The sequence below is a fragment of the Crocodylus porosus genome, unplaced genomic scaffold (assembly GCF_001723895.1).
Source record: "Crocodylus porosus isolate Cpor-Errol unplaced genomic scaffold, CroPor_comp1, whole genome shotgun sequence".
Taxonomy (NCBI): Eukaryota; Metazoa; Chordata; order Crocodylia; family Crocodylidae; genus Crocodylus; species Crocodylus porosus.
The window spans coordinates 169,367,528-169,381,876 of NW_017728886.1; the positions used below are offsets into that span (position 1 = coordinate 169,367,528).

General features: G+C 41.3%; 1 protein-coding gene across 6 annotated transcripts in view; it reads left to right on the forward strand.

The window, feature by feature from the left end:
- Positions 1–238: 238 nt before the first annotated feature.
- The window catches only part of NETO1 (neuropilin and tolloid like 1), a 99,223-nt gene continuing 85,112 nt past the window's right edge, over positions 239–14,349 (forward strand). For 2 of the 6 annotated variants that reach the window (XM_019545140.1, XM_019545175.1), the window contains exons 1-3: positions 239–1,080; positions 5,253–5,306; positions 5,925–6,062. In XM_019545140.1, the coding sequence (XP_019400685.1) occupies positions 1,053–1,080; positions 5,253–5,306; positions 5,925–6,062 (220 nt within the window). In that variant the 5' untranslated portion in view covers positions 239–1,052. The remainder of the gene's footprint in view (positions 1,081–5,252; positions 5,307–5,924; positions 6,063–14,349) is intronic. The other 4 variants (XM_019545150.1, XM_019545159.1, XM_019545166.1 and 1 more) reach the window with 3 other exon arrangements.

Here is a 14,349-nt window from a genome sequence, read left to right on the forward strand (position 1 = left end):
CGAGTGTATGTGTGTGTGCATGCGTGAAAGTGTGGGAGCGAGTGTGTGCGCGCGCGTGTGTGACTGGGGGAGTGCGCGCGCGCGTGCGGCATGGGGCAGGCAGAGGCGCGGGACCCGCGCCTCGCGGAGCCGGGCGAGTTGGCGTGCGGTTCTCGCCCCGGACTGGCGGAGCGCGGGCACCTCTCCCTGCAGCTCTCCCCCTCCCTGCGTGTGTGCGCGGGGTCTGTCTCCAGCCGGCCATCCTCGGGAGGAGGATCCCAGCAGGTTGCAATGGGCTCCCAGCCTCCTCCTGCCGCGGCTTCTGCTTGACACTATGCAACACGGCGCGATGGGCTGCTCGGAGCCGGAAGGATTGCTCCTCTAACACGGATTGCGCTGCACACCGAGATGCCTCACGCCCCTGTTTGGTAACGCTTCCTCCCCCCTCTGGTCCCCCCCCTTCCCCACCCCTCCAGAAGAGCAAGCCGAGGGAGCTGATGACGGACCCATTAATCCCTTCTTCGATGCATCAAAAGACCCCAAAGGGCTGGACAGCGCCGGGCTCGCCATCCTCCAGGAGATGCTTCGCTCTGCTCTTGGTCTTGGATGAAACTGGTGATTAGGGGGGTTGTGAGAGCCACCCCCTCCCCTTCCCCCCCCTCAGCTGCTGCTGCTGTTGCCTCCTCTTCCCCTGCACCTGGATGTGCCGTTTGCCGGGGGCTTGCTCCGCGATCTCCGTCTGTCCGTCCGTGCGTCTCCGCCAGCCATGCAGCCTCCCCGCCGGGCTCCAGGGTCGCTGCGGCCGCTGTGATCCAAAGATTCCGGGGTGCTGCTGAGAGCCCCGGCGTGATGTGACTGCGATGGTGCTGGGGATTATTTGAAGGCGGCGAGAGAGGCAGAGCTGATCCACTTGTGTGTGCGCGCGCGCCTGTGTGTGGTCTCCAGTGGGGTTTGCTTTTTTTTTTTTCCCCCTCTTTTCTTTTCTTCTACTCCATCCTCTGCCCACCACTGGAAGTCCTCCCGTATCTAAATGGAATTAGTGGAGATCGAAGCCCCTTGTGTAAGGAACAGACATGGTCCATGGGCGCAGTTTGATTCACAGTAAGTATCTTCTCCCCCCTCCCCCCCGCCCTTTTCTTCTGGGCAACTCTTCTCCTTTTCTCCAAGCCCAGTAGTGCCAGTGCAAGCGGGAGGCTGGGACAAGAGAGCACAGGGAGGGTGGGGGAAACTTTCTCTGCCTCCCAATGCAGTGCTGGTGGCAGGAGAGGGAAGACAGGATGGGAGTGGACGGATCCTGGACATCACAAGGGTGCAGGCAGCTGCTTTTTCTTTGCAGTTGTCGGTTCTCGGGCCTGTGAAGCTTGAGCCTTCGTGCATATGCAAGGGTGAGGTGCCAGCTTGCCAGATCAAGGGCAGGAGAGGAAACTGTCCTGACTTTTTTATGTTTGGTTGGGGTTTTCTTGCGACGGTGAGCTGCAAGGCTGGAGAGATCCCTATGGATCTCTCTTGACTCTTGATCCAGCTCTGCTGGCACTTAGCTTGCAACCCAGGGGTCCCCAGCCTTGGAGCTGAATGGTGCTCCCCGGTGACATAACTCCATTGCTGCCAGTGGCATCGCTCCAGGCTGTCGCTGGGACCCACGGTGATCATGACACTGAAACCCACGGTGATCATGACAGTGAGACACGACGGGGCTGGAGCAGCTCCGAGTTGACTCCCTCCTCCTTATCAGCCTCCTCACTGCGGTTTCTGTAGCCCCAGGGACTGATCCGTGCAGGGTGCTGGGAAATAGGAGCTGTTCAGTTGCAGAAATCCGTGGGAAGGAAGCCAAAGCCTCATCGATGATTTATTCTTGGGGGTGAATTTCTTTGGACGCAGTGGCCTCTGCCATCCAAAGCAGTGTCTGTAGGAGCTGGATGGTGCGGCTGCCGATTCACATCAGTATGCCTCCAAAACCTGGAGCTGTCCAAACAGGACTAGTGTTGGAGCCTTAGGAGTGATAGTCACCAATCCTGCCTTGGAATAGTCTCTATTCCAGGAAAGAAGCAGGCAAAGATAGGAGCCAAAGGTGATAATAGGTGATACTATTTGGACTAGATGATACCTTTGGACTAGGTAATATTTGGACTAGGTGATAATATAAAAAAGGGCTTATTCTACTGCATGACTAATGGCCTGGAAAATGTTATTCCTAACCCTGCAAGCCCAAATAGATTGGGTGGGGGTGAGGACCTTGCTAGGTTAAACTGAAGCAATACTCTGGAGCAGCCTCTTGCAGTAGTTTTGTTTATTTTGATCGACTTCTGGCCCTGTGAAATGACAGCCTTATTTAGAGAGGCTGTCCCCCCCCCCCCCTTCTAACTCTTCATTGTGGTAGACCTTGCATGACCAGTTATGTTAGGAGCAAGTTTTATGGCCCACTGATAAAGCTCTTTATATATGGCTTTGTAGTGGAAATGTGTACATATGCATCATCAAAATAATGCTAGGAAGCATAAGTGCAATTAGAATGAGAAGAGAAGGGGAGCAGCATGTGTTTGTGTACATGATAGGACAGACCCACAGAAATTAGGTGGAATGATAATTTCATTCCTTCCCCTCTCCCCCTCAACCTGTGTTATTGCTAGCATTGCTGCCCATGCTTCATAATGCTTCCTGAGTATCTGAATAGCAGTTTTCCCTGAATAAAGACTGCAGGTTGTCCTTTTGGCTTTTGGGGGTTTTTTTTGTTTGTTTGTTTTTGGAGGCATTTTTGCTAAGGGACACATTGCACTGTTTCTGGGCTAGGGAGGAGGAAAGCTGTGGAAGGAGGAAGGTAGATTTTATATTTGGCTTAACATGATTACTATTCAGTTTGTAACCCAGTGAACAGGACCCATTAGGAGATAAATATATGCATCGTGAGAACTCTCTCCACTGGGTAACCTTCAACTGCTTGCATGAAACATATTACTAAGCCTTACACTCTAAGTCTTCAGGGGTTGAGTCCTAAATCTTTAAGTACTGGAGAAAGTGATGAGTTTTTAAGGCAAAACAAGCCTTTTTGTAATTCTGATTTTAATGCCACTAATACAAATCACCACTTCTGTTGGGCAGGTGCAGAAGTATTTAACTGATTGATCCAAAGGTGTTGGATATAGTTTATGAGAATTAAGTGTGAAGTGGCTTAGCCTATTGTTGTTGTTAGTTATTTCATTATACTTTATTCCAGATGTATTTTTTTACTCTGTTGATAATCAGTACTGGCATGTCAATTTGTAAGCACATTTCACTATTTTGGAACAACTTTATTGATGCAATTGGAAGTATTGTTTCTAGTGGTTACAGCTGGAACTCAATTTATTCCTTGCCTTTACTCCTATACCAGGGTATTATTATGACCTGGAAGAATTCACTCCTCTCATGTCCTCCACCTGTAAAATGGGGGTATTAAAATTAAAAATTCCATTGAAGACTTCAGACACAAGTGGCTTCAAAGGATAATGTTCTAGGTTTTAATTAATTATTAAGAGATGTTGCCCTTTTTATCCATCGAGTTACTTATGTGAATGTGTCAGATTGCAATGGCTAGTAGTTTATAAGGGAGTTTCTACAGCTAGCTTCATAGTGTACAACAGAACATCTTACACCATTTGGAAACTAGTTGGCAGTTAATGAAGAACATAGGTGAAAATGTATGAAACACAGCTTAGTAAATGAGCAGCTGTGTCTTGCTGTTCCAGCTGTGCCCATTATGACTGGCAGGTGGAATCTTATGCATCCTTGAGTAGAACTGGGGTATAAACAATTGGGCAAATCCAAATTGAGGAAAGACCTCACTCATAACAGAAGCTCTGTGAGGCATTCAGTGGTAGTGGATAGGTCAGAAGACATAAAAATAAAGATTTGGATGTCCTCAGGGCAGTGTGAGATGCAGGGCTTCCTCACCAATCCTCCTATTGATTTCATTTCCACATAGAATAAGAAGATGTGGAAGACCCTATATGAAAGGATCATTTAGGTAGATGGCCCATTGCTATTAGTATCCCGTGGAATCTTCTTGGGGCAGAGAAAGGATGTGAGTAATTCAGCAACAAATCCACTACGTTTATACTGTTGTTTAAGTAATCAAGTTTTCCTCATGATCAGCAGTACAATTGACAGTTGCTAAAATAATCAGGGTGGATACATGCTTTTTATTTATTAACAGGAGAACATCAGTCTCTGCAGTCAGCAAAGTATTTGCAGTATTTCCAGGCTATAGTGGGGAAAAAAAGAAGTACTGTTTGAATGGTTTCATGGCTGACTTACAAACCTAGGTTCCTCCCAAACTGATCCAAGATAGGGTGAAGCAGAGAGAATGACAACTTCAAGAGATTATTTTTTTGATCTAGGTTCTAACAGTCACCTTTTAAAGAATCTATCACTTTTGTCTCCTAAAGAGTGACACTATCACTGACTATTGCCTCAGTATTCTTCCTTGCCTACTCCAGTCTATAGGTTCCTGTATATACTTTATGGGCACAGCTTATAGCTCCCAGAATCTTAGGAAGCATCACCATCTTGGAGTCAGGTAATGGAATAGTGGTTTTCTCGCATCAGGCAAAGATCATCTACCTTGATTGCAGAGAGCTTGGTTGCTTGGTTCAGATTCAAATAATTTTCAGCTGCAGAAAAAACTCCAGATTCTGTATAGCAAAAAAGCACTTAATTTTGGAAGATTCAAATACCCCAGAACAGCCAGTTTGTTTTAACATATGGGATACTTCCTTTGCCCAGCACTTTGCAGTTTGCAGTTGCATTGGTGGATATGAAGAGCCTTTTCTTCATCTTCTGCAGAGCCACAGCTTATTTTTTCCAAAAGTATTACTGCTCACAGAAGAGGAGACTTGTAATGAGACTTGTGTCACTAATAGTTAGCAGTCTTTCTCACTTCATCAGTAACAGTCACCTGTCTGTCATTGATCCAGACATAACCATGGCACATAAATAAATATTAACAGTCAAGTGATTTATTTTAACTTCTAAAAGAAAAAGAGGGCAGGGAATACCCGGAGTTCTCTAAATCCAGAGGCATTTTGTCTCTATTCTGTTCAACATATCTAGGTACATTTTTTACACTCATAAAACACAACTAGACTTTTGTAAAAGAATATTGTAAAGTAGCTACGAAACAGACTACTTTTATACTTTGATTCTTTTTAAATTATATTCTCTTGTGAGAGTTTTTTTTACAGTTTCTTTGATTGCAGGCACTAACATGCAGCTGTACCTAATACATTTTTCTCTTTCAGTTGTAGCAAGTCTAATCATCCTACATTTGTCTGGGGCAACAAAAAAGGGAACAGGTATGTCATTTTTGGGCTATTTTTAAGTTTTATATTTATATATTTAAGAATATAATGCAGGGCACATTTTATATATATACACACACATATACATGTATGCATGTGCTTGTGTGTGTATACATATATGCTATGTATATATACAGTTATATGTATATAACTGTATGCTTATATGTGTGTATATACACGCAAACACATACATATATAGAAACACATACATATAGACAGATGTGAATGTGTGTGCTGTATATATATGTATGTGTGTTTGTCTGTGTATATACATGATAGACACATAGATAGATATTTGCATTTGTCTGGAAGTGAATTGATAACAACTCAAAAATATTTATGTTAAATACTGGCAGGTGGGAATAGGTGACCTAGTACCTGACCCTGCATTGGGAAGCTATTTGGAGGAAGGAGTAAAGCTATTCAGAATAAGGAAACAAGGAACAAGCCCATCGCTGTTTTTATTAAAGCCAATGGCAACACTTCTGCTGGCTACAATGAATACAGGGTTAAGCACTTCATAGGAGTTTTCTAAAGCAGTTCTAGGTATAATTATGACAGAAGAAATAGTCTGTGTATAATTTTCTAATGCTTGATATAATCTTTTCATAGAAAAGCAGGCCACTTTAGAAGGGCAGAAAACAGTGCAGTGTGGAACTTGGACAAAATATGCAGAAGGAGGCATCTTTACTTCTCCCAATTACCCCAACAAATATCCTCCTGACAGAGAGTGCATCTACATTATAGAAGGTAACTAAAAAAGAATCCTATCTGAGGTTTTTTTTAATAATGTATTTTTATTTCACATGTATATATTGTTTGATACATTCCTCTTGCTTCCTCCTTTATCTCTTTGATGATATTTCCAAATTTTTGAAAGTTTGGTAAAATGGGAGACAAAACTTACAAACCTAGATTTTTCATGGTAGAGAATGGTAGTTGTATGGTGCATGAGAGGAGAGTCTACTTTCAACTTAGTCCTAGACTACACTACAAAGTTTTACCAGAAGCCCTTTTAACTGTATCGACCCTTGCCTTTTGTGACAACAGAATCCTCCCTTTTGCTACAGAGTTACTTCATTTCTGTAGCTGGTGTTTTCCCAGTGTGTACTATATGCCAGTGGAGCACAGCTGCCAAACAGACCTCATGGGAGAGTGTGGTCCAAGCTGCTGTGTACTTCAAGAGGTTTTGCCATCAGAGGAACATAGACATATAGGTATAGCCTAATCCTAAGGAAGACACAGGAGTTGGGAAGTAACTACAGATGAACCACTAAATAAGGCTGTGCTTCACTTGTTATGCCTAGTTTCCTATTATCAGAGACCTGAGGAAGAATGCCTTACATTCAAAAGCTTGTTTAATTTTATTCCAACTACCTAGTCAGTCCTTTAAAAGACATCACCCTAAGAAATCCTTACCTCTTGCATAAGTAATACAATTAATTTAAAGGTACTGGGGAAATTGATGTTACCTAAAATAGGTACTGTTGGGATAAACTTCAGAGAAGAGATTTTGAAAAATGAGGAAGTCAAAGACCTTAAAATGAAAAAGTGAAAATTTCAGTGTTTTAATTCATCATGGAGGCTATTTAAACACACCAGTAATTGAGTCATGGGAAGCTATGCTCAAGACAAAAAGGAAGCAGAGAGGAAAGAGGAAAAAAATGAATATGCTCTTTAATCATATCGTTTAACACAAAGAAATGCTATGAAACAAACCTAATCTAAAGGAGTTAGTCTCTTATATTGCTCTCATTGCTTGGGTCCCATGTTTCTGGTGTCCCAGTGATAAGCACGTAAACGGTTACATCATACCCCTTCTGTCACAAGGCATTCGCCAGTTGTTTGTACTTGACCTGTACTACTCTGATCATCATCCTAGGAATATCTAGGTAGATATGATCTAAATTATTGAAAGTATTCAGTGGGTCTATCTACACATGCAATTAATGCAATATGATAAACTCTGGCAAAGTTTGTATCAGACAAAAATTGCTCCTGGGCTCAGTGTCTGCATGCATTCCCAGGACTGCAGCACTTTGAACTATGGTGGAGAAGCCCTGGGCTGGCAGGGGTCAGCCCCAAGCTCTGGGTGACATTACTGGGCAGTGAAGAGGCTGCCTGGGGCATGAGGGTACTAAAGTGCGGGGCTAGGTAGCAGGTAACTACTGTACGTTAGCATCCTCGTATCCCAGCCAGCCCCTCTCAGGTCTATGTGTGTGTTTTGGTGGAGTAAATTACTTTGCCATAGGATAGTACTATTAGAGACAGTACTATGCTATGGCAGAGTAATTTACTTCACCAAACTCCACCAAACTGTACGTAACAGTACTATCCTACAGTGGAGTTAATTAATTTACTGCACCCTAGTACTGCCACACATGTACACTGTAATACTTTACTTCAGAGCTAATAGTCAACTGTGCTGTAAAGTGCATGTGTAGATGCATGCAGTGACAAAAGTTGAAGATAAGCGTGTAGTGAGATTTTCAAAAGTACTGGGGCTGTCATTGATTTCATTGCTTAAATACTTTTGCATTTAGCCATTCTACCCCGTTAAATCATACTTAAAATCCCATCAGGTATCTTTTTCAACATTTAGGCACATAACTATCTTTGAAAGCTTTGACTTGTTAATAGATGTATGCTTTTTCATAAGACCTGCCACAAGACTGAAGAGTAGTACACATTTTATCTATTGTTTTTTAAACATAGAGGATAAGAAATTACAGACCACCGAGCTTTACTTCAGTACAAGATAAACCAGTTAAAACTATAACTATAGAGAGTATTATAAAATACTAAAATGAATATGAAACAGAAACAAACAAATATGGCTTCTGTAAAGAAAAATTTTAAAAAGGGCAATTAAATAGTTAATTTTCAGTATGCAGGTTATCATATTTCTTTCTACTTCTGTGCTTTTCTCCCTAGTATCTGAATTTCTTGCATGAAGAACTGGGTTTATGAGCACCTCCATGAGGTTGGGAAGAATTATCTGTATTTCACAGATAATCGAGGCATAAAGACCTCTCTCAAGATTACAGTGGGAAGTGTTGAAAGATCTCTCTAATCTAGTTCATGGGCAATTCTTCTTTTAACATGAGGATCATAAAGGCCAGATAATTGTACAACTAGAGTTTGAATATATGTATTAATTATCTGGCATAGAGAGGTTTACAGCAACAAGGTAGCAAAATGTAATGTTCACAGAAAATTTAGAATAACCAACCGTAGAGAAGTCAGAGATGAATCTGAGAAAGATGTAAAAAAGATAGGCAAATGGGTTGCAAGATGGAGGTGAAATTCTTTGTTGACAAATGCAAAGTGTTCGGAATAATTTGAGAAGCTTGTATGTGCTGTTATCATGTTGACAATGAGCTGTGGGTGCTGGCAAAATTGATCAAAGTAAACAAAAACAGAATAACTCTGGTGTCACTGTCTGCAGCATATTGAAGTTCTGTGGTCATTGTGCAACTACTTTCCTGTGATTCTGTTTGTTTTTTGACAGCTAAAATAATGAGATGGGGAAACAGTAATGAAACCTTGTGATGGCTTCTGTAACTTGGTGGGAGATTTTTCCTTGAACATTGTGTTGAGATCTGGTATCTCTCTGCCCCTCTCAAAACAAACAAACAAATGAACAAAAAGACAAGAATAATTGGGTGCAAGTATAGTACCAAAAGGATTAGGTGGTAAAATTTCAGAACATGAGATACTGAAAAGAATGGCACCACTTAGAGAGGAGATAAATAGAAGGAAACATGATAAATATACCTCTAAGGGAGGTGCTGAGAAAGTATATTTGGTGTTATTGTTTTAACAAGACCTAAGTGTAGCAGTCAATTAAACTGAAGGATAACTGAATTAAAATTAAGAAAAGAAATGCTTTAAAAAATATTATATTACTCTGTGAAACTTAGAGTCATAAGACATTGAAATTAAAGGGTTTCAGAAAAGGGATTAGATATTGATATGCATAAGAATATTTGAAGCTAACATAGGATAATTTCTAAAGCATATAGGTGCCTGCACTTCTGGGTGTAAGCACCCATTAACCTTTAGATGGGATTTTTTAAGGTAATTCCTATGTTCCACTTATTTATTATTATCTATTATGAGGTCCTAGTACTTTTTTTTCTGAAGCTTCTTGCACTGAGTGACATTGAATATAGGAGCAGACCACAGGTCTGATTCAGTCTGAAAATTCTGTCTGTACTTATTAAAGATTTCCAGATCATGAGTAGTCCTACTGTCAGTTTGGATAACTACATTTTCCAGGTTTCTTGCTTGCTTATCTGCCTGCTTTCTTCGTTCTTTAAAACTTACAAAATGTAATGATAGAAAAAAGAAAGGCCTTTCTCAGGCAAAACTTTCACTGACTTTAATGGGACTAAATTAGGGCTTCAAAGTTTGGCTTCTTGTGCTGAAATGGCAAGAAAACAGTTTTAAAATGCAATAGGTCATCTAAATGTATGCAAATCTTTTAGCATTTTCAAATTATTCAGTGATTAGCATTTTTAGTTATTATGAGAGCATTCTTATAATAATTCCCATAGTCATCAATAAGCAAAAAGGGAAGAAAAATTTTGATAGCAAAGGTCTCTTTTCAAATACTAGTCAAAAGCATGAAAACATCCAACTGCTGAAAGTTCTACCCAGAAATGAATTTTTTTCCCCCACAATGTGAATAATTAGCCATTGAACCAACTAGGGATGCAGTGGTTTTTCCATGACTAAAAAATTTAATACAGTATGAAAATAGTCTGTCTTTCTGAAAAATGTCCTCTGTACCAATCAAAATTTATAGGATCAATGTAGGAATTACTTGGGGTGCCTGTAGATATGCCAGGGGCTGCTCCGATGTGCTGTAATTACAGCATGTCGGAGCAGACTCAATTAATTTGCTGGAGGATATTAATTTGTGCACTCCAGCAGCTTCCGCATCTCATGTATCAGTGTCCCAGCACTTTAAAATGGCAGTGGGAGTGCTTCAAATGAAGCTCACTGAACAGGCTTTAGTTAAAGCACCCCTGCCACCATTTTGAGACATGGAGATCAGGGGTGTGTAAAACGGCCCATAATCGATTCGGATTTGGATTCGGCCCTAATTGGGGACAGTGATTCGATTAGTTGATTTGAATCATTGTGTCTGATTCGATTCAGCTGAATCTGAATCTGAAGATTTGATGCTGATTCAGAGAATCAGCAATTCGGCCATAGACACAGCTTTAAATGGTTTTTATACATACCTTGAGGTACCAGGCATGGCTTGTGAACACTGTGATGCTGGGGTGGATGGAGCATCCCACAGGAACGTGGGGAGGACCCCCCGTGTGCTCAGTGGTGAACCCGGAAGTGGACTGGAAATACTTCTGGCCCACTTCTGGGTTCACCACCAAGTTCATGGCCCCCCTCCCATGTTCCTCCCAGCTCAGCGATCAGCTGCAGGGGGGGACCACGGGTGACCCCTGAGACCCAGGAGGCACCAGTCATTGAGCCTGGATGGTGTGGGGGGGCCCCCCAGTGTGCTCATCACTGGACCCGTAAGTGGATTGGAAATGAGTTCACTTCTGGGTCTGCTGCCGAGCATCCTGGGGACCCCCTCACATTCCTGTGGGATGCTCCATCTGCCCCACCATCACAGCATTCATGAGCCACTTGGTACCTTGAGGTATGTAGAAAAAAACATTTAAAGCTGTGTCTAGGTCTGAATTGCTGAATCTTTCCAAATCTCTCTGAATTGATTTGGAGGGTTCCATTTCGATTCAGAGAGATTTAAGGGTCTTCTGATTCCATTTGGATTCCAGAGATTCAGCCACCAAATTGGGCCAAATCTCCACTGAACTGAATTGGGGACCGAAACTTCGCACAGCCCTAATGGAGACACTGATACATGAGACACTGCAGGCGCTTTAATTACAGTAGCTCTCCTAGTCACTCTAATTAAAGTGCCTGCCACCCTCATCCCTGGAGCACATGTAAAAACACCCTAAAGACTCTGTTATATAGGAGGGCAGACTGAATGATTTAGATCATGATTGGTTAATATGTTCTTTCCAATCCTCTGAGTCTGTGATCAAAAGAACCCCCTACATCCTTAACAATTATAATATAAGCCTTTAAGAGACAAAGAATGTAGGATCAGGCTCAGTGTGCATACTAAATTCCTTATGATGCCAGGTTCTATGTATGCATTACACATGCACAACTCCCTTTGGACCAAATTTACTTTTGGCATAGCAGGAGCAACTCTGGCAGCTGCATTAACTTTTGCCAGCAGTGAATTTGGCACACTGACTTCAAGGGGAGTTTTGCAAGCAGAGCACTTTAAGTACCAAGTCTCTTATTTGAGCTAAATATACTTTGGGAATGATGCAGCCAAACATTATGTAATATATTTCAGCTTTTGAGCCAGGAATGTGTAATCTTGTCACCTGGCTATTTTGATCAATTAAGGACTTAATTTCTAATTAATGCATACTTTTAAACAAAAGTACAGAGTATAGAGTGCCTTGAAATTTTTTATTAGCATGAATAGAGGTGTGAATTAATTTTCCAATTCATATTTTTGGTTATTTATATTCCCTGGACTTGTTTAATATATAATCAGCAATATAAAATTAATGGTAGTTCTGTTCAAAGCCATCCAAGCTTTTCCAAATACTTATTTTCTTACTACATGTTCTACATATATTGTAGCACAGTCATATTTCATATTAAAAATGTCAGTTGAGGCAGCAGCATTAACAAAGTCAATTAATATAATGTGTATCAGACTGTTTCTTGTGTTCATAACATATTCTCCAAAAATGGAACTTGTTTCAAAAGAAGACTATGCTTTGCCTATTCACAATGACTCGAAATATCAAGAATTATTCAAATCCGTTACTTCTGCAGCTCATCTTTATGAGGGGTAGATAGATGTTTAGCTCAATGTCTCATTTTCAGGCAGCCTGGTAAATTGAAACAGATTTTTTGCTTAACTTTAGCAGTCAGTTACACAGACTCACAGGCAGCTCAGAATTAAAACCTTAATTGTGTGTTTTTGTTGCAACTGATCCTCTGCTAAAAGTTAGAACCAAATGCCTTTTACAGCAAATGTAAAATCTCAAGATGGCACTTGTGTAAGATAATTAGATGAAAAAGATGACAAGACATGCAGGCATTAAGCAGTCTTTCCATGGTATTAACAGTCTTTGAAGAAAGATAATTAGAAGCTAAATATAGAAGATTTTTAAGATTTGAAGTAAAAGCAATTCATGAGATGGCTACAACTTTTTCTTAGGGTCTTCTGCCTGAACTGTAGCCAAAAGTCCCATGAATTTTGCTTAACCTTACAGGTGACTGAGGGTTCTAGTCCTGAATCCCACCCCTCTCAGTTATGCATAAATAATAGTTTTTTCTTATTTTCTTTCTATTACGGAGGAAACCATAATGGGTATTCAAAAAACAACTAACCACCCACCACAGTTGTTCTTTTTTATTAGAAGGAACATTTCAGTTGTTGTTCTTGGCCTACTTTCATTGCATTTCAGTATGTTTCACTGGGAGTATACTTGTACTCATTGGGCACATCTTCACTAGATGTTTACTGCAGAGCTGCTGAATTAGCTCCTCAGGAAAGACTTAGTGTTTGCACAAGTGGCCCTATTAGGCCACAGTAAGCCAAGTAACTCTGCCGTGGTGGAGTACTCGTAGATACAAGTACTATACTACAGCGGTGCTATTTAGTGCAAAGCAATACACATATAGATGCTGACTGGACTGGCTTGGATGCAAGGATGCTTCAGTACAGGGATGCCTGCCAGCTAGCCCCACACTGGAGCACCCTCATGCCCCAGCCAGTCCCCCTGCAGCACATTGTGCTGGGTTGGAGCAGCCAGTTGGGGCTGCTCCAATCCAGCTCAACATGCTGTGGTCTGGAGCTCACATGAAGACACAGCACCTAGAACCAATAAACTGTGGCATGATATACACTGGAGTTCATTGCACCAGGAATACTTAATGATACCTGTTTGCTAGAAACAAAGAAGTATTTAGGATCATACTCTGGCCCTTCAGTATTTAACAAAAGTGAATATTTGAACTGTGCCTTGGTTTTCATCTACCATGGTCATCTTCTAGAATAGTGGTCTCCAAACTTGTTTGATCATGCACCCCTATTATTAAAAAAATTTTTGAGCACGCACCCCCAATATATGTATATTTATATAAATAGAAGTTCTAGTATTTTCTTCCCGCACCCCAATGGATCATCTTGCGCACCCCCTGGGGTGTGCACACGCCACTTTGGAGACCACTGTTCTAGAAGACAAGAAAAAAAATTATTTCTTTGAGAGTCTTCTACCAACTTAAAACTGAAAGCTTTCAAACAATATCCATAAAAGGAAATTAATTTAAAAGCTAAGCATGAGATAATATGGAACATTGCTAAGTGTCCTTAGCCTTTGTGTGGTTACAGAAGAGCTCGGGAAAGAAAACGACTCTCTTCCCAACTTTGCATGAGGTCTACAAGAACTAGGGGCAAACACAGAGCTTATAGCTGAACACAAAGTGTTCCCTATCTTGTCCAGGATGACTTTTCCTAATTCTACTAAGACTTGTACCTGGCTATGCAAAAAACTAGTCCTTGAAAAACCAATAAAAGCAAAGGAAAGTAAGTGCAACAATATTCAAACCATAAACCAGTATGATTCATGGCACCATTTTTGCCCTTTGGAGTCAGGCCAACTCTCAGGATCTCAATATTGCACTGTTTGGCAGGAGATTGTGACACAATTGCACATATACAAACACACAAATCAGTTAGGTGTACACGCACAGGCACATGCACACACACTACCAACTCAGGCACATATACATCCAAACCAGCCTAGGCACATGCATACCTATCACCAATCCAAGTGCATACACACACCACAAATTAGACAATCAGTTGTCAATACCCACACACTCCATACACATACATAGACCACTAATTCATATATCATGCACACGATGACACACACACATACACATATGTATATATGTACGT